Below are 20986 nucleotides of genomic sequence, written 5' to 3'. Positions count from 1 at the left end.
CTTACTCACAATTGAAAATTAATCTTTGCATAACACTAGTAATGTGTTTGTGCTATAGAAATTAATGACCTTGTTAAGGAGGCTTAAGGACCTTGTGGCTTGTTAAGGAGGAGTTTGCTATTACTTCTCTAAGCTATCAGAATATCATGGAGACCTGGGAATGGGCTCCTTTGACATGAGCCAGTAAGCAAGCATCTAGCAACCACCCAGAGCACTTTACCAACAACTCAGCAATGTTAAAACACTCAAAACCCTGTAGCAACCGCAACACATCAGTATTATGCTGGCAAGTTTTGCAGGTGCAAACACCAGTTTTTGCCCCCAAAAATGTAATTTTGTTTTTATTTATTTTCTTCCACAGCATTCTAGGTAGAATAATACGTGTCACTCAGGAAGTGGCAGAGTACCGTGACTGGATCAGTGAACACTGGGGTCAGCAGAGCAACAGTGAGCCTGTCCTCTACTGTAATGGTACGACAAAGACAATAACTTTGATTCCTGAGCTCATTTTAAACATTTAAAAATCTTCCCCTTAGAGGTTAAATAAGTTGATCAGGGATACATTCTCAGTTCTCTTTTAAAAATCTCTCTGCTATCAGTGTCTGAAAAACTGAATATCATTTTTTTTCCTGCATAGGAAATGATGTTACACTCAAATCACTTGAGCCTAAGGAACTTGATGAGTGTAATAATAACCTTTCAGAAGAAGTTATGATGCTTCCTCCAGTTCCCCGGAGCAAAGTGTCATCTAACTCCTCCTCTCCTCCCCCATCTTCACCTTCATCACCATCATCATCCCAATCCTCAATGACTTCTAGTTCAAGTGATGCAGTAAGTGGGCAATCTATACTCATGCAGACACATGTAATGTGTCAATTTGAACCAGATTTTTTTGGACTGACTCTAATAAATGTCATTTGTCATGAATTGCTTTCTGCAGGACTCTGATGGAACACCCTATAAGACGGTGAAAGCGATGGGTGGGCGGAGCTCCAGCTCTTACAATGAGAATACTGAGAGGAATCTGTCCAATCACAGATCACAGAATCATTCACCGACAATGCCCATCCCAACTAATAAGGGCAGTAAGGTAGGGAATTATTGGAAATTCATATCATTACATTTATGAGAGAGTTGTAATGTTTTTTGTTTATAAGAGTATAAGTTTCATTGTAGACAAAGGGATAGTTCATCAAAAAAAAAAAAAGTTCTCATAATTTACTCTAAATACCATCTCAGATGTGTATGACTTTCTTCTGCAGAACACAAATTTTTTTAGAAGAATATTTCAGATCTGTAGGTCCATACAATGCAAGTGAATGGTGACCAAAACTTTGAAGCTGCAAGAAACACAAGGTCTGCATAAAAGTAATCCATAAGACTCCAGTAGTTAAATCCATACTTTCAGAAGCAATATATAATAGGTGTTGGTAAAAAACAGACCAACATTTGCATGTATGGATCTACAGAGCTGATATGTTTTTCTAAAAATCTTTGTGTTCAGCAGATGAAAGTAAGTCACACATCTGGAATGGCATGAGGGTGAAGAAATTATAAATTTTCATTTTTGGATAAACTATCCCTTTAAATATCTGAATTTCATGTTGTTATTTTCCGTTTTATTTAGAGTCGACAACGTGCAAAGAAAAGTACTCAAGCACCACAGAACAACCCCAACAAGATCCAGCAAAACAGCAAGCCTCATCACAAAGCCCATATAAAGAGGAAACCTCAGCGTGAGGTAGCGCACCAGGACCAGTGTAGATAGGGGAAGCTGTTCTTGCATTCTCACACCTGCTCTTACCATCTTTGACCACAGATGGGTGCTGATGGCATCATTTATCTCTCCGGTCCCCATTGTTCAAGGGAAGTGTGTGACTGTAGCTGGAAAAGAACAAAACAAAACAAACAAATCAAAAAAATAATTCAAATGGGGTGTAGACCACATGTGGCAGAGTTTAGGCCTGTACTCCTGGCTTCTGCACAGCTTCTGCTCACTGCTCATGGGGGGGGGGGGCTGCACTGCTGTGCTGAAGGGTTCCCCCTGGTGATGTGGAGGACCAGAGAATGTAGGAGAGACAATTTAACTTGAGCAATACCCGAAGCCCTGAACTTTTGCCTCACTGAGGAAAACTAACATTACAGATGACTCCAATTAAAAAAAAAAAGTTATATCGAAAGTACAAAGATTTTAAAATGTCTAAAAACATGAAAATGTAATTAGTACCACAGAAATTATGCATTTGTTTTTTTGTTTTTTTTTGAAGAGTGGTTCTTTTTGACATGTATGGATTATAAAAATATTTGTACGAAAAAAGAAAAAAAAAAAAAAAATATGATCAAACATGAAAAAACTTTCATAAGACTTATAGCATTGTACCACTTTTGCCATGCTATAGATGTACACACATTAACAATGCATCTCCTCAGAGTACAGGTTTGTGTTCAATTGCCAACACTTACCATGAGCCTCTGTTGTTATATTGTTTTTGTGTAATATTGTGGATGGGCAGTGGATGTGTTTGAAAGAGAGGCAGACTGTTAGTATACTGCACATGCAGGTGCGATGTAAACACACTGTTGTGTGTATTGGATTGCAGGTAATGTATTTGTGATGTATGAGTTTTGCTGTATGTCAAAAAGAGGGGGGAAATTGTAGTACTTTGAAGAACACTATTAACCTTACCATGTTTAAAAGATTACAGCTGTGTCTTTCAGTCTGCTGCTCTAAATGATCTGCCCATCACAAAATAGTTTGTGTTTATAAATGTATTTATTTTTATCAGCGACAAAAAAAAAAAAAAACTGACTGTGGATTCTATATGCAAACAATAGTGGCCGGATATGTTTTATGTACTGTCTTAGGGCTGAGGGGCATAAAATGATTGTTGTTTGTCATGTATGGTCATATTTCTTTTTTGTGATTTATTTTTTATGTAGTACCCTGTTTTGATAACTGTTGAGTGACCAAGGTTATTTCTAAAATTTGAAATTTTATTTAAACAGTGATATAGAAAGCAGTTTAAAAAATAATATTTGTGGCTGGTCTACTGAAAGAGAGATGGGGTACATTTTCTTGTGCGTTTGATTTCATTTTTTATTTTTTCCATTCCACAGCTAGTTGACATATTACTAAAAAAGCCTATTCTCTATTATTGCAGTTCATCATATAAACAGTAGGTGGTGGTGTAATCATACACTTATTCCCCTTTGACACTATTCTTATGTTTTTTTATTTTCCTTTTATTCAATTTCTTTAATAGTAGAGATGATAATCTTTGAGGTAATATTTGTTATTCCCCTGTATTATAGTTTATACACCGATCAGTCACAACATTAAAACCACCTGCCTAATATTGTGTAGGTTACCCTGGTGCCGCCAAAACTGTGCCAACCCACATCTCAAAATAACATTCTGATATGATATTCTTTTCACCATAATTGTACAGAGTAGTTATCTGAGTTACTGTAGACTTTGTCAGTTCAAACCAGTCTGGCCATTCTCTGTTGATCTCTCTCATCAACAAGGTGTTTCCATCCACAGAACTGCTGCTCACAGGATGTTTTTTGTTTTTTGGCACCATTCTGAGTAAATTCTAGAGACTGTTGTGTGTGAAAATCCCAGAAGATCAGCAGTTACAGAAATACTCAAACCAGCCCATCTGGCACCAACAATCAAGCCACTGTCCAAATCACTGAGATCACATTTTTCCCCCATTCTGATGGTTGATGTGAATATTAACTGAAGCTCCTGACCCGTATCTGCTTGATTTTATGCACTGCACTGCTGCTTTGCATTGGCTGATTAGATAATCACATGGATGATGGTTTGTGCCAGATGGGCTGGTATGAGTATTTCTAGAGTTTACTCAGAATGGTGCCAAAAACAAAAAACATCCAGTGTGCGGCAGTTCTGCGGACTCAAAACGCCTTGTTGATGAGAGAGATCAACAGAGAATGGCCAGACTGGTTCAAACTGACAATGTTTATGGTAACTCCGATAACCGCACTGTACAATTGTGGTGAGAAGAATATCAGTCGCTGTTTTGGCGGCACCAGGGGGACCTACACAAACTGGTGGTTTTAGTGTTGTGGCTGATCGGTGTATGATGCTATTATGAAGTATAAAATCCTGTAATAAGTATGTCTTAAACCAGATGGATGCCATTAGATTAGAGTTCGAGAGATGCAGAGATGAGCAATTTGAGAATCATCAGTGCCACATACAGACAAGTCTACTTCACATGTATCCACTTTCAATCCATGCAATAAAAATTACAGCACAACGATCAATCATTGATGTGTTATATTTACATTTAATTGTTTATTTTTATTAATTTATTTTTTGATTGGTTGCTATGGATTTTTATACTGTCTTTAAGACAAATTTGTGTATCTTTGTATATGTGTATAGCTGCCAGTTTAGCTAGCTGAATGCAAGTAGCCAAGCAAATAACATGTGTTACTTATAATCAGTAAAAACCTGTTATTACAAACAATGTTCAAGATCCATCTGCACTCTGTGAAAGACTACATATTGTATCTCTCGATTTGGATAATTTTGTAATGATCCTTCTGTCCTGACCTCACAGAGTTTGGCAGGACTTCATAGAACTTTTTGCAGAAAAAACGTATTTTCCCACGAAAAAGTGGTTACCCACTTTAAGCAGCATTATCAGCAGTTACACTTTACACACTAAAGAACATCTAATGCCTTCCACATTTGCAAATGCGAGGATAAAAAGTGTTTATAATCTTAAATCAATTTAAATTTGAGTCTGATTGGGCTCTTTGTAATGCTGTAGACACATCAGCCTCAGGCGGAAGGATTCAGCTTATAACAAAAGTAATGACGCACATTGTTTGTCCATGTTGGACTGTTTGTCCTAGACCGACTCCTAGATATTTCTCTCATCCTCATCTGTATTGTCCGTCATGCTAATAGTCTTACTTTGCTATTTATGAGATCTAGTATTTATACACACATATAAATAATTTTTCAGTAGTTATGGAAAAATTGTCTGCTTGAGCAGTCGTATCTCATGTTTAGAAGCAGAATAGTCTCATCTAAGTTTATAAATGTTATTCCAAATCTTTTAAATTATATTAAATATACATAAATTATTGTATATTTGTAATGTTGTGTTTGATTTTAGATCAAAAATAAAATGTAGAAATCTGGTATTAAAAGGCCACCAACTAAAGATGAAAGCTCAGTGAGGATGTGAGCATTTGTTATCTATAGTCTTCTATTCTGTAGACTGCTTGCGGGTGTGTGGCAGAAATTAGTGTTTTCATTTTTTAAATAAATATAAACAACAAACAATCAATATTTTAGATATCTAATATCTTAACATACACTGGCAGCCAAAAGTTTGGAATAATGTAGTAGATTTTGCTCTTATGGTTAGAAATTGGTACTGTTTTTCACCAAAGTGGCATTCAACTGATCACAATGTATCAGTCTGGACATTAATAATGTGAAAATGTACTATTACAATAAAAATTTTTTTTTTATATTTTATGATTATTGCTTCAAAGTTTATTATGTATAGATCTATATATTATACTGTATACATGAATGATCATTATTTTTATAATTCTGTGAGTCTCATGGCAGTATAAGTCTTCGTAATAGTATATGTCTTATACTATTAGAACATCAATATGTTTATATGGGTATAAGTCTCAAATTTCCTTTTGGAGAGTGAAAATCTGTATTCTACAATAATAAAACACTTTAAAGTTGAAATTTAACTTTGTAATTCTCTCAGGTAACATTTTACAATAAGGTTACATTCGTTAACATTAGCTAATGCATTAGATATGAATTTAAGACAAATTATATATATATATATATATATATATATTACACGTATTAATCTGTTTTAATGATAGTTAATAAAAATAAAATTGTTCATTGTTAGTTCATTGTGCATTAACATACAACTTTTGATTTAAAAACTTAATAATAAATGCTGTAAAAAAGTATTGTTTATTCATAGTTCATGTCAAATTTGAACAAAGGAGAAACCTTATTATAAAGTGTTACCATCTCTCATTAACTGTTTATCCATTTTGGTAGACACTTTGATATGCTTTTAGATTATAATAAAAAAAAGTAACAAGATATTAAATCAGTAGGCTTATTTTAAATAAATAATATGTAAACGGTAACATTCTTAATTTGTATTTAGTTATTTATTGCAAAAATTAATAATTACAATAATAATAACAATCTAAGATTATAATTTTTTTTGATGCACATAAAACCAATTTTCAAAGAGCAGACACTACAAAAAGACTGCATTACCATCAGTAGCTTTTTCGACTCGCCTGCACAGGCTGCACGCGGGGTGGCGCGCGCAGAGCAGAAGAAATTATGCGCGACAGTTTCCGGAGCGCACTCGCTTTGTAACCAAAGTGTTTGAGCTCGAGCCGGTGCGAGAGAGACAGTTACGCACGATTTTAGTCCGTCAAATGCTTATTTAACGATGAGATAACACAGATCTCACTCTTGTGGGCTTCAGCAGCAAGGAACAGAGTTTTCCACTCGAAAATATCTTCCTGGTGAGTAAACTTTGTTACTTATGCAGATTTTATACCTGTACAGTTCAGCTACCTGGACTCATCGGGAAACCACCAAGTGCTCTGAGATGTTCTCTGTTTTCCCTCTTCATTTTATAATGTAAATAGTATGTATGCGTTTTCGAAACATATTCCTAACAGTGAAAAATAAGAAATGGGTTCATTTGTCACTTCTTCTGTAGGGCAACAGTCCAGCTCAGTGAAAAATAAAACTTGAAAAAGGATATAACTGTTATTGATACGTTTGAAATGAATGTGTTCTAATCTTATAGAGAAAAAAAAAATCCTTAAAGAGTTTGCTAACATCTAATGTCTTTGTCTCATTTGTTTGGAGATTGAGGAAAAACCTCAGACCTACTTAAACTTATTTAACCCTGCTTTGTTTTGTATTTGTTTACATTTAAATATATTTAACAGCATATTACTGAAGTAACAGTAGTTATTGGTGCTAGATCCAAATCAATCTAAATTGAAATATGGTAGTTAGTAGTACAATTAGAGTTTTGGTCATTGCCCAATACTTCACGCTACACCATTTTAAAATGCTAATACAACCAATAAAGTACAGCAATTTTTCATCCAATGTCTGCTTGGATTGCATACTGACTGAAATGTTCTCCCTAAAGGAAATGAATATTTGAATATTTTAGAGTGCATGAATCTAAGTGCAGTAGAGGATTCATCATATGTAGTTACCCTGAGTAAACAGAGCCACTGGCCTTGCCATCTGAAAGTTAATAGAGGGGAAGGCAGTGATAAACCAGTGCTCTGTATCCTGACTGTCACGATAGATTTTTATAATTCTGTTTCAAGACATTAGTTGAATTCAAGTACACTCAGAGTGGAGCATTTCTAGAAGACTTTAGAGACCGCAGTGGTGAATTTAATACACTCAATGGGGCTTTAATCTGAATTTGTGACACTTGTATTAGGGAAGACTGCTTTATATCAGCACTACTGAAGCTGCAGACCAGGACCTGTCTCCTAACCATTGCTGCTGTGCCTTTCAAATGGAGATGTTGAACCCAAAGTTACATCATCATCATCCAAAATGTTGTTTTAAAATGGAAAATGTTTATAGGTTACAAAAGTTAGACTTCCCATGTTGTGTGCTGGTAATGCTGTGTTTGATTTTAGTTAAAAAAAATAAAGATGAAAGCTCAGCGAGGATGTGAGCATTTGTTATCTATAGTCTTCTATTCTGTAGACCGCTTGCGGGTGTTTGAATTTAAATGTATTTGGCTAAGGTGTATGTAAAAACGTTTTTATTACTTTTATCACATTCCCAGTGGGTCAGAAGTTTACATACACTTTGTTAGTATTTAGTAAAATTGTCTTTAAATTGTTTAACTTCGGTCAAATATTTTGGGTAGCCTTCCAAAAGCTTCTCACAATAAGTTGCTGTAATTTTGGCCCATTCCTCCAGACAGAACTGGTGTAACGGAGTCAGGTTTGTAGGACTCCTTGCTCGCACATGCTTTTTCAGTTCTGCCCACAAATCTTCTATCAGGATGAGGTCAGGGCTTTGTGATGGCCACTCCAGTACCTTGACATTGTTGTGCTTAAGCCATTTTGCCACAACTTTGGAGGTATGTTTGGGGTTATTGTCAATTTGGAAGACCCAATTGCGACCAAGCTTTAACTTCCTGTCTGAAGTCTTGAGATGTCTTGCTTCAATATATCCACATAACTTTCCTTCCTCATGATGTCATCTATTTTGTGAAGTGCACCAGTCCCTCCTGCAGCAAAGCACCCCCACAACTTGATGCTGCCACCCCCATGCTTCACGGTTGGGATGGTGTTCTTTGGCATGCAAGCCTCACCCTTTTTCCTCCAAACATAACGGATAATTTTTGCCAAACAATTTTTGTTTCATCAGACCAGAGGACATTTATGCAAACTGTAGTCTGGCTTTTTTATGGCGGTTTTGGAGCAGTGGCTTCTTCCTTGCTGAGGAGCCTTTCAGCTTATATCAATATGGGACTTGTTTTACTGTGGATATAGATATTGGTCTACCTGTTTCCTCAAGCATCTTCACAAGGTCCTTTGCTGTTGCTTTGGGATTGATTTGCACTTTTCATCTCTAGGAGACAGAATGCGGCTCCTTTCTGAGTGGTATGATGGCTGCATGGTCCTGTATTTTATACTTGCGTAATATTGTTTGTATTGATTAATGTGGTACCTTCAGGCATTTGGAAATGCTCCCAAGGATGAACCAGACTTGTGGAGGTCTACAATTGCTTATTTCTTTTGATTTTCCCATGATGTCAAGCAAAGGAGCACTGAGTTTGAAGGTAGACCTTAAAATACATCCACAGGTACACCTCAAATTGACTCAATTAGCCTATCAGAAGCTAATTGGCTAATTCTCTAAAGGCTTGACATAATTTTCTGGAATTTTCCCAGCTGCTTAAAGGCACAGTAAACCTCTGACCCACTGGAATTGTGATATAGTCAATTAAATGTGAGAAAATCTGTCTGTAAACAATTTTGGGAAAATTACTCCTGTTATGCACAAAGTAGATACCTAAACGACTTGCAAAAACTATAACTTTTCTAATATGAAATCCGTGGAGTGGTTAAAAAAATAGTTTTAATGACTTAAACCTAAGTGTATGTAAACTTCTGAATTTAACTGTGTATGTATATATATATATATATATATATACACACACACTGGTGGCCAAAAGTTTGGAATAATGTACATATTTTGCTGTTTCATGAGGAAATTGGTACTTTAATTCACGAAAGTAGCATTCAACTGATCACAAAGTATAGTCATGACATTATTGATGTAAAAAACAGCACCATCACTATTTGAAAAATGTCCTTTTTGATCAATTCTAGACAGGCCTCATTTCCATTAGCCATCACTCCAACACCTTATCCTTGAGTAGTCATGATAAATTTCTAATTTGGCACTAGAAAATTACTTACCATTATATCAAACACAGTGGGAGCTATTTGGTTTGTTAACATTGTCTTTGTGTTTGTTTTTGAGTTGCCACAGTATGTAATAGACTGGCTTGTCTTAAGGTCAATATTAGGTCAAAAATGGCAAAAAAGAAAAAGATTGCTCTAGAAACTCTTCAGTCAATCATTGCTTTGAGGAATGAAGGATATACAGTGCTTGAAATTGCCAAAAAACTGAAGATTTCATACAAAGGTGTACACTACAGTCTTCCAAAAAGGACATCTGGCTCTAACAATGACAGAAAGAGATGTGTAAGGCCAGATGTACAACTAAACAAGAGGATAAGTACATCAGAGTCTCTATTTTGAGAAATAGACGCCTCACATGTCCTCAGCTGACAGCTTCATTAAATTCTACCCGCTCAACACCAGTTTCATGTACAACAGTAAAGAGAAGACTCAGGGGTGCAGACCTTATGGGAAGAATTGCAAAGAAACAGCCACTTTTGAAACAGAAAAACAAAAAGAAAAGGTAAGAGTGGGCAAAGAAACCCTGACGATGGACAACAGATAATTGTAAACGAGTGTTATGGATCTTAACCCCATTGAGATTTTGTGGGATCAGCTAGACTGTAAGGTGCGTGAAAAAAGCCCGACAAGACAGCCACATCTATGGAAAGTGCTCCAGGAAGTGTGGGGTGAAATGACACCTGAGTATCTGGACAAACTGACAGCTAGAATGCCAAGGATCTGCAAAGCTGTCATTGATGCATGTGGAGGATCTTATGTTGATAACTCTTTGTAGTGTTTTTTTTTTCAAATTGTAATTTTTCACATTATTAATGTTCTGACTATAAATTGTGATCAGTTGAATGCCACTTTGGTGAATAAAAGTACCCATTTCTTTCCATAAGAACAAAATCTGTACATTATTCCAAACTTTTGGCTGCCAGTGTGTGTGTGTGTATATATATATATATATATATATATATATATATATATATATATATATATATATATATATATATATATTTTTTTTTTTCACCCTGTCTCTGGCCCTCTGTTTTGAATTGCTCTGTTTTGGCCTAAGCATCTCCTTAAAACTTCAACATAAAAGCCCACTGTTATGATTGGTTATCATCATGCAGCCCCTCAATTTCAGCCATTTTTGAACCTCAGTTCAAGAGAACAAGCTCCACAACATTATAAAACGACATATAGGGGTTGCGGGGGCGTGCGAGGCATGTTGTGAAAGTGCGAGTGTGAGGTGTTCAGCGACTGCTGTTGGGACTTTGAATAACGTATAACATGCAAGTAAGGGCAGCCGGTGAAGTTTCTGTTTCCCCCCAGGATAAGTGCCCCACTAGGGAGTTGGTTCCCTACGCAGGCTGAGTAATATGCACATAGTGAGCAGTTGTACTGTTTGCAAAGCTTGAATGATATTGGGTCTAGTTCACAAGCAATCCACATTGATATGAGCCAGAAAAAACACACATACATTGTCCAAAGCACGGTGTAAACTAGACGCACACACATTCAGGATTATCTTGCACTGAAATGCACATTGCTGGATACGCATCAAAATGGTCAAAGACATCCATCTATTGCATGCTTATATACACCAAAAATAAAAAAAAAGGGCAGATGGGCGCAAAAATGTGTCCTGGACGCATTTGTGCTCAAAACAGCAAGACCCAGAACAGCTTAAGAAACAGAAAGGGGTTTCTTTTTCAGAGTTGTAATATGACAATGCATCTTTTAAAAATGGCCCGATATACATTGCAATGGTCAAAGATGTCTGTATAGTGCATGTTTATGTACAAAAATAAAAAATAGTCCATATGGGTCATCTTTGCTGTTCATGAATAGTTAGTAGGACACACGAGGCCTGTTTGTCCTGCTATATCTGTCAGTATACGAACTGAAGCACCAGTGGGTGGGACCAAGGGAGTGATGACGTAAAATAAGTATTGATGTTGTTGCTGTAGAGGTGGTCATGAATTTATGGGACCCCTAGTGACCTAGGGAAGTCACGAAAACTGCACATTTTTGCCGCTTGGTATCAATAAATGTTCTGTTAAGGTCCTTGACACCAGACTCCGTTTTGTCTAGAAATGTGTTATCCACAAAATGTTACCATTTATTTCCCAAAAGGACAATTAATCATCATATTTAATAGTAGACTGTGTGATTTTGTGTTGTAATTCTGCAATCTATGAACATCTATGAGAGTATGACAGACTAGACTTGAGTCGTCTCTGGTTTAAACCCTCTGGAGTTTCAATTTGGGACAGGAGATTTGCTTATGCAGTCCAGTGAACTATCCATAGGACCTGAAACAGCCAAAGGTTAATGGGAGGCCAGGACTCTTTCACAAGCTTCTTTGTCTATAAGAAGATATGTCCCTGTTCTATATCTTAAAAATATGTACAACAAAGCATATTAAAAATATTAAATTGTTTATCACATGTGTAATGTCTCCCAGGCCTGGATATGTAGCACATAGACAATGCTAGTGGATTTGTACATCAAACTCTTCTCTGTGGTGAAGGTGCTTTGTTGTGAGGTAATGTTATTCCTTTTCTGTGAGATGTTTTTTTGTTTGTGTGTGCTAGCAATCTGAGCAGTGTTTAAGAGAGAGTTGATTGAATTCAAAGAGAGCTGGTATACGACAGGAAGGGCTCCGTTTGACAGAGTCAAGCAAGCAAGAGGTAGACAGCATTACTTGCACAAAGTGCATTAATTATAATCTTACAACAAACGCATCAAGTTTACACACATGAGTTGTAGTGTATGTGCAAGCATGAGTCTGCTTGTCCTATGCTGTATTTCACAGTGGGTTAATACATTTTTCATATAAAGCTCTGTGTGTCTGTTTTCAAAGTGAAATCCCCTTTAATTTCAGGGGTTTAAATAAGTTATGGTTGTGTGAAAATTCTTGTCCATATGTAAAAATCTAAACAAAAAAACAAGGTGTGTCATTACAGTCAAGTAATATCATTAGAGGTATTGAGATAAAATACTGACAGAAATGTTGTAGGTTAGTGTTAGGAATGGGCATGAGTACTCGGACATGGGAGCAAATGATACTTTCTTTTGTTAATCGTACACTTGTAGCAAAAATGCTAGCATTGCAGATTGTTTATGAATTGGGTTGCTTGGAAACATCTCTGATGACAGTCAAACACCTGCTAAGCTAATGGGAGCATTGCAGTTTTGTTTACTTTAATGTCATTTTCCGAGCATCTGGCAATGGAATATAGATCAGAGATATCAAGTCAAGTCAAGTGGTTTTTATTGTCGTTCAACCATATAAAGTTAGTACAGTACACAGTGAAATGAGACAACGTTCCTCGAGGACCATGGTGCTACATAAAACAACATAGGACAAACACAGAACCACATGAGACTACACAGACTAAATAACATACCTATATAAAGTGCACATGCAAACGTGTGCAAAAAGTACAGGACAGTACAATAAATTACAAAAAATGAACAGGACAATAGGCACAGTGAGAGACAGTGAGAGACCAGTACACAGTAGTGCCAAATGATGACAGTTTCTAAAAATGCCAGATGTAACCATGACATACTATGATAGAGTGTTCTATGGACATAGCAGTTATTGAGGTAGCAGCCAGGTATAAAGTGACAATAATTAAAGTGCAACTCAGGACACATGTGTGTGTGTGTGTGTGTGTCAGTCCAGTCTCTGAGTATTGAGGAGTCTGATGGCTTGGGGGAAGAAGCTGTTACACAGTCTAGCCGTGAGGGCCTGAATGCTTCGGTACCTCTTGGCAGATGGCAGGAGGGTGAGGATTTTTTGTGAGGGGTGTGTGGGGTCGTCCACAATGCTGGTTGCTTTGCGGATGCAGTGTTTTTTTGTAAATGTCTTTGATGGAGGGAAGAGAGACCCCGATGATCTTCTCAGCTGTCCACACTATCCTCTACAGGGCTTTGCGGTCCGAAACAGTACAAGTCCCAAACCAGGCAGTGATGCAGCTGCTCAGGATGCTCTCAATTGTCCCTCTATAGAATGTAGTGAGGATGGGGGGGTGGGGGGTGGGAGATGTGCTTTCCTCAGCCTTCGAAGAAAGTAGAGACGCTGCTGGGCTTTCTTGGCAATAGAGCTGATGTTGAGGGACCAGGTGAGGTTCTCCGCCAGGTGAACACCAAGGAATTTGGTGCTCTTGATTATCTCCACAGAGGAGCCGTCGATGTTCAGCGGAGAGCGGTCACTCTGTGCTCTCCTAAAGTCAACATCCATCTCTTTTGTTTTGTCCATATTCAGAGACAGGTTGTTGGCTCTACACCAATCTGTTAGCCGCTGCACCTCCTCTCTGTATGCTGACTCATCGTTCTTGCTGATGAGACCCACCACGGTCGTGTCATCGGCGAACATAATGATGTGGTTCGAGCTGTGCATTGCTGCACAGTCGTGAGTCAGCAGAGTGAAAAGCAGTGGACTGAGCACACAGCCCTTTGGGGCCCCAGAGCTCAGTGTGGTGGTGGTGGTGGAGATGCGGTTCCCAATCCGGACTGACTGAGATCTCCCAGTCAGGAAGTACAGGATCCAGTTGCAGAGGGAGGTGTCCAGGCCCAGCAGGTTCAGCTTTCCAATCAGGTGCTGAGGAATGATTGTGTTGAATGCTGAGCTGAAGTCTATGAAGAGCATTCAAACGTATGAGTCCTTTTTATCTAGGTGGGTGAGGGCCAGATGGAGGGTGGTGGCGATGGCTCGTCTGTTGAACGGTTGGGACGATACGCAAACTGCAGTGGGTCTAGTTAGGGGGCAGCTGGGTCTTAATGTGCCTCATGACGAGCCTCTCGAAGCACTTCATGATGATGGGTGTGAGTGCGACTGGACTGTATTCATTGAGGCAGGACACTGAGGACTTCTTTGGCATGAGGACGATGGTGGTGGCCTTGAAGCACTTTGGAACGACTGCACTGCTCAGAGAGATGTTGAAGATGTCGGTAATGACATCTGCCAGCTGGTCTGCACATCCTCTGAGCACCCTGCCAGGAATGTTGTCTGGTCCAGCAGCCTTCCGTGGGTTGACTCTACGTAGAGTTTCTCACATCAGCCGTGGTAAGACAGAGCACCTGGTCGTTGGGAGGAGGGGTGGTCTTCCTCGCCACCATGTCGTTCTGCGTCTCAAACAAGCATAGAAGTCGTTCAGCGCATCTGGAAGGGAGGCATCTTTGTCACAGGCAACTGATGGTGATGGCCTGGATGCCGTGCCACATGCGCAGCGTGTCGCCGCTGTCCTGGAAGTGACTGTAGATTCTCTGGGCGTGCACTTTGCCTCTCTAATGGCCTGGGACAGTTTGGCCCTCGCTGTTCTTAGGGCTGCCTTTTCGCCTGCTCTGAAGGCAGAGTCCCGGGTCCTCCGCAGCGCACGCACCTCCGCAGTCATCCACGGCTTCTAGTTGGAGCGTGTGTTGATGGTCTTGGAGAAGGTGACATCATCATTACACTTGCTGATGTAGCTGGTCACTGATGCTGTGTATTCCTCCAAGTTGGTAGAATTGCCATATGTTGCAGCCTCCCTGAACATGTGTCAGTCAATACACTCAAAACAGTCCTGAAGAGCAGAGATGGCTCCTGCTGGCCAGGTTTTCACCTGCTTCTGGAGCAGTTTTGTGCATCAAGTGGAATATCCCACATCCGATTTGAATGGAACGCATCATCTGTACCTAAACTCATCTTCACCCCTTATCCAAAGAGATTTAGTGATTATTAGCTGTTAGCCTGCCAGCTATTTGCCACCTAGCCAGGTGCGCAAGCTACCTAATTTGTTAACATATATTGAGGGATGAAAACAAAGGAAAATTCACACACATAAAATTCGCCTCTGCAATGCCTTTTGATTATTTAATCAAGACATTTCTTATGGTATACACACACACATACACACACATACACATGTGGCACTAAAAGAGATGAATGATGAATAATCTTCATTTGTTTTTTGGAATATGGATATTTCGGATCAATTTGTGGAGTGCATATGGTTTGCATGTTCCACATTTTATTGTAAGTGTGTCACACACAGTGGGACACACACTGGTCTTGGTCTTGACTCGCTATACCTGGTCACAGATGTGCTGACTAATCATACAGGATATCTCACAGGACCTCCTGAGAGGAACACAGCTCCTGAGAAGAACCCAGCAAATGGGGTCTCACCAAAACCTCCCGAGGATAACCCAACCAATAGAAATGTTTGATGAATCCGTCCCAGATTTGCATCTGAGGCACAATTGCGATGTAAAACCATATTATTTTATAAATAAAAAATGAACATAATTCTACAATAGGATCATGAGTTTGGAGCAATGATAGTCATTTTAAAGTAGGCATGGATGGTGGGTATTGATCTTCGTGAATGTGAATCTTAGTGTATATTAATTCAATAGGTCTCATCTTGGGAGGCAAATATTTCTTACATCTGATTAAAGGTTAAGATGGTATTGATGTGTTGTTGTGGAGGCAGTCAGATACAAATGACTACCACAATGTGACATCGCAATTTGGAGGAAGTGGAAAACAACTCATTTTGGCAGCTTGGTTTCAACAAATGCTCTTTTTGTAGTGAGGAGGAAGTTTTGGTACTGTAATGAAACTTACAGTATGTTTTCATAGTTCAATGACCTCCTATATGTCAAAAGATGAAGGGAAATTTTATTCTGCATGTCATGACCCCTTTATATATATGAAAAATAGTTATAATACTATGTATAATACTATGAAAATAGTTTCATAACCATTGCCCATTTTATTCACATTTTAATTGCAAGTTAATTGCAGATATAAAAAGCCAGTAAGTGCTAACCAGTTGACTACTGGGCTTTAAGCTATTGTAGCCTGTGACCAAGTTTGTTCTTATATTAGTGTTAACCATGGCGGGAATCATAATGTTTTAATTTGTTTTCTGCACTCTTGTGTAATTTTGCTCTGTTTTATCAAATATCAGATTTCCTTTTCCTAGTCCTGTCAAGATAACAAGATAATGAGCTTATATTAATTTTATAAGCCATCAAATAAATCATGCTGATTTAAAGCATGGTAACATAATTCTTGCATTTTACCTCTTTGATCTACATTGAAATCTGTTTAATACTGTAATCTTGTGTTCTTAGAATTGTTCCATTTTAATAATATTGTTATTGCGATTAATAATGATATTGACAATTTACATTAAAATACTTCTACATGCCATATTCTTTAGGAAGGTTACACATCCAAAATAAGCAGATAACCTGAATTACTTAATTGCTGTTTTATACATTGGTAAATCAGGACTTTGTTGAAATGGACAACTTCACATTGGTCCTTTTTGCAGCATGAGAAACAAAATTATTCAAATTCTGAATAAATTATACACTTAAATCTCTGATTAGTTAGCCAAATATGGACGCAAGTTTCATCGTTACCAACATAGTTCAACGATTTTGTATTTCCTGAAACCATAGTTCCAATGAACATTCGCAAACAGCATCACAAAGTTGTGTGGTTGGAACTGCAGCTCTTTATCTGTGGTTAGAAGCATATTTAAGGCTCCAGACTAAAAAAATGACTAGGTAGCCAAACTGAAACATTTAGCAGCAAAATGGCCGTTTTAGTTGCCACATCACAGAATTGCTCGATTTAGATTGTTGTTCAAAATCAAGATGGAAAGCCAAAGAAAAGACTTAATGAGCTGATAGCTCATTAATTGTGTGTTTAATATATATACACTGTGTATAGTTTTGTCTCATAAGTTTTCACATCCCTTTCAGAATTCATATACAAATATAAGAGATAAAGGATATTTTTTTTTATTATTTAGTACTGCCCTTCAGAATCTACATAACAGGTATTTACATAAAGTATAATATGCATATAGTGTGTTGCCTTCTTGAGCATCGGTGAAGGTTTGCACCTTGTGTAATAGTTGTGTATGAGTCCCTCAGTCGTCCGAAGTATCAAAAGCTGGATCTCACATCACAAATTAATTATATGTGTGTGTGTGTATAATATATATACACACAGTGTTGGGAGGGTTACTTTTGAAATGTAAATAATTTGGTACATAACACAGGACTACACAAGTGACTACTATTTTGAAATGTCTGCGCTCCCAGTTTTGAACTCAATGACGGCTGATTTGCTGAGAATTTGACCCGAATTGAAACTGCTTACCTGAGCTCCTTAGTTCAACTTCAAACGAGCTCTTGTCATGTGATTCATTATAAAGATCTGGTTCAAAAGAGTAATTTGTTAACGAATCGGACATCATGGCTTGATCTGTGTTTGTTTTTGCTTGCAGCCATCAATAGAAAGGGTGAAAAGTGGTGCATGACACACTGGCTCTAAAGATGTATTCAATAACTCACAAGTGTCACAGTTTGTCTCCACCATGTTCAAGAACTCTTATTTTGAAGTTTTCTCCTGCACTACATTTCCCAGAATCCACTGCCCTAATCACTCCATTGTTATCCCCACCTGTTTGTCATTCCCTCATTAAGTTTCCAAGTGTATATATACCCTCAAGTTTTAAGTTTTTGTCAGTCCTTGAATTGTGATATTTGAATGGATATGTTTTTCAAAGCGTTTGTTAAAGCGTTTGTTTCCTTGGTCAAGCGCCCGTCCGGGAGAGGAAAGCGGTAAGGGCGCTTACACCTGAGCTAAATTATGCCCAACACCTGTCTCTAATTCCAGTGAGCACGAGGAGAGCGGCATAAAAGCGGACTCCGAGCCTCCAGTGAGAGAGAGAGAAAGCCTAAAAAGCATCCCAGTGTGCTTCATGTTGTGTTGTGTTGTGTTGTGTTGTGTTAAGAGAAATTAAAAAAGCTCACCTTCAGTCCAACCCCGTTTCCTGTGTCCTCCTTGATCGCCCTTCCCGTAACTTTGTTACAAATATATATTGTTAATTCTGTCAAGACTATGGCCCAGTTTACATGCATTTAAGAAAAAAGCTTTACAGAAAGTGGTAATCTAAAATGTCACGTATATGTGAGTGAAGCTGTTTAAGGGATTAAAGGCTGTTAAGAGAAAGCACTTTTATCACACACAGTTTCTGTCGGCGAACGCAGCTTTTATGAGTTTATGTTAGACCATAATTGCAGTTAATATGTTTTTGAAAAATACGCACGTGCGTATATGCACGTATCAAGTTTGTCAGGGGAACACCAAAATAGAGGGAAACCACACTATTGCAGCACAATGCATCTGTCGCATTACGAAATACATGCCGCTTTAGTGTTATGGAGCGGAGGGGGGGCGCGGCCGATCAGAATATCGCGCGCCCGGTCCCCAATCGGCCTGATGAGGCTCGCGAGGGATAAAGGCGGCCGGTGACGATGGTCTGAGAGAGAGAATTATGGGCATGTCCGTCGTGTGTGTTTGTTTATGTGTTTTGGTTGAAGTTTTCATTAAATTATCATTTATATTGACAAGCCGGTTCTCGCCTCCTCCTTGCCCATCCTCGAGCTATTTTACAAGTGTCTTCTGCAGCTTTCTTGCATTAAACAGCTTTAATATTTCGGTTATTACTCCACCCCCTGAGTAACGTCATTAACAACAGCTCAACCAGCATGGTTCGAACGATGGATGCACAACATTGTTATTATGGTTTCAGGAAACTGTTGCGACTAGCTAGTTAATTTCTACAGTGATGCATCGTACTATGGATGTTACGTCATTGTACGGGAAATGCACCCCAGAATTTGTTCAGGAGTTTCTGTTCGTGAATCATACATCAGCCTTCACTAAACATTAAAAACATCTAATGATATCTAATTAACTTTTCATCTTGAATGACTCTGTAACCCACATGGGAGCGAGCTTTAACCTGGACCAGACAAGGTTACTTTCACACACACGATTACTCACAAAGACAATCCAGAACTGCTAGATTACTTATCTTTAATTGAAAGAACACATAGACCCTCTCTAATCCTTTACATGTTCTCTTTCGCTCAAAGATCTTTTATATGGTGGAGAGGTTGTGTGAGTGTGCTTTAGGATGACCTCTGTGGTTCTCTGCTGAGTTTTTCCCACCCGTCCTGTTGAGATTTTCAGGATTTGACTATCAACACATTCAGACAGGCGATGTCTCTTCCACAGGATGTAATGTGGTGAAAATTAAGGGAGTGAAATCCTTAACTTCTGGCTCTGGCCTTGTAAATGAATATGCAAACACATCTGTAAATTGCTAAACTGCTAAGATGAATTAACGTTATGCTTATGTTCCTAATATTATCACAACTATCATAACATTCCTTATATACCACCATAGCATGTGTTCTGTGTATTATAGCGCTGGACAGAGTGGACTCTGCTATATGTTACAAGTTGACAAACATTTAATTATCTTCATTGTTTTTATAGGCAGTTGCACAAAGTCAATTAATGCTGCTCTTTAATCTCTACAGTCAGATATTTGATGCTGGGCTGCTCTTTATATTAGTTTTGTTTTTTAGTGATGTGGCCTACTGTGCTGTTTGACTGACAGACTGAGCTCAGTACTTGATCGGACATGACAATCTAAACATAGCATACATGACAAACAAACAACATTTAGAGAGCTAGAGAAAAAGAGACCGATAGATTGGCTGATGGAGGCACTGTGACAGCATGAGAGACATCTGTTGTCATAAAGCCATAAAGCAAACAGTTCATATAGTGTGATCACAGTTTCCACCAAAGTTTCCTGACTGTGACTCGAGAGGTCAAAACTACTCCCCCTCTCAGTGCGGTCTGTTGCCGTATTGGCTCTGTGGGCTGTGAAGCATGTGCCATATGCTCTATTTTAGATTTGGTCTGTTTGAGCTGCTTGCCTTCTCTCTGCTAACACCAGATCTCACATTGTATACTTCTATCTGCTCAAGCTGTGTGGAGGAGATGTAAAGTTCATAGCCTTCACAGCTAAGTGAATTAATTGTGTAGTATATTGGTGAAGTATTCAGCACTGATATCCTTTCACTGCATGATGAGAGTAAATATTGTCCTGTGTAATGTGTCCCCCTCCCAAAGAAGAGATCCACATAACTGATTTGTCATTGAATAATGTCTCTTTTACAGTTCTTTACAGTTATTTGTTGATCAAAAACAACAAAAAAAGAAAAATTTAATTTGAATCATGCATGGCACGGATGACCATTCGAGTCTCTTTCGTTAACATGCGCTCATTTATAGACGCTTTTTACAGAAATGTCAGGTTACCTTAAAGAGACAGTACTGGTTTTAGCACATGCTAAACAAATCAATGTAAATACCTGTAAATAGTACAAATTATGCAATTAAACAATAAACATGTAACAATGTATAATAAATGCAATATAATATTTGTTGATTAAATATATTGATTTGTTCATTTTTAAAAATCTAAAATGTGAACAAAATAATGAAAAACGTATAAATTATAATTAGTAAAATGATAATTTGTATAATTAACAGCATTAGCTGGTAGAGAATTTATTTAATATGTTAGCA

The 20986-nt window shown here is 38.1% G+C and overlaps 2 protein-coding genes across 3 annotated transcripts in view; both read left to right on the top strand.

Moving 5' to 3' along the window:
• tent4b (terminal nucleotidyltransferase 4B) overlaps positions 1-2011 on the top strand; it is a 38369-nt gene extending 36358 nt beyond the window's left edge. Inside the window, exons 9-12 of the mRNA XM_052090947.1 lie at positions 362-471; positions 638-831; positions 941-1090; positions 1628-2011. Of these exons, the coding sequence (XP_051946907.1) occupies positions 362-471; positions 638-831; positions 941-1090; positions 1628-1768 (595 nt within the window). The 3' untranslated portion in view covers positions 1769-2011. The remainder of the gene's footprint in view (positions 1-361; positions 472-637; positions 832-940; positions 1091-1627) is intronic.
• A 4414-nt stretch (positions 2012-6425) lies between these two features.
• Positions 6426-20986, top strand: part of adcy7 (adenylate cyclase 7) — a 92085-nt gene continuing 77524 nt past the window's right edge. For both annotated transcript variants that reach the window (XM_052090773.1, XM_052090782.1), the window contains exon 1: positions 6426-6570. The gene's annotated coding sequence lies outside the window, so the exon portion shown is untranslated. The remainder of the gene's footprint in view (positions 6571-20986) is intronic.

Source organism: Xyrauchen texanus, chromosome 2 (genome assembly GCF_025860055.1).
Source record: "Xyrauchen texanus isolate HMW12.3.18 chromosome 2, RBS_HiC_50CHRs, whole genome shotgun sequence".
Classification (NCBI taxonomy): Eukaryota; Metazoa; Chordata; class Actinopteri; order Cypriniformes; family Catostomidae; genus Xyrauchen; species Xyrauchen texanus.
Note: the sequence above shows the minus strand (reverse complement) of the source record. Positions and strands in the feature narration are given on the sequence as shown.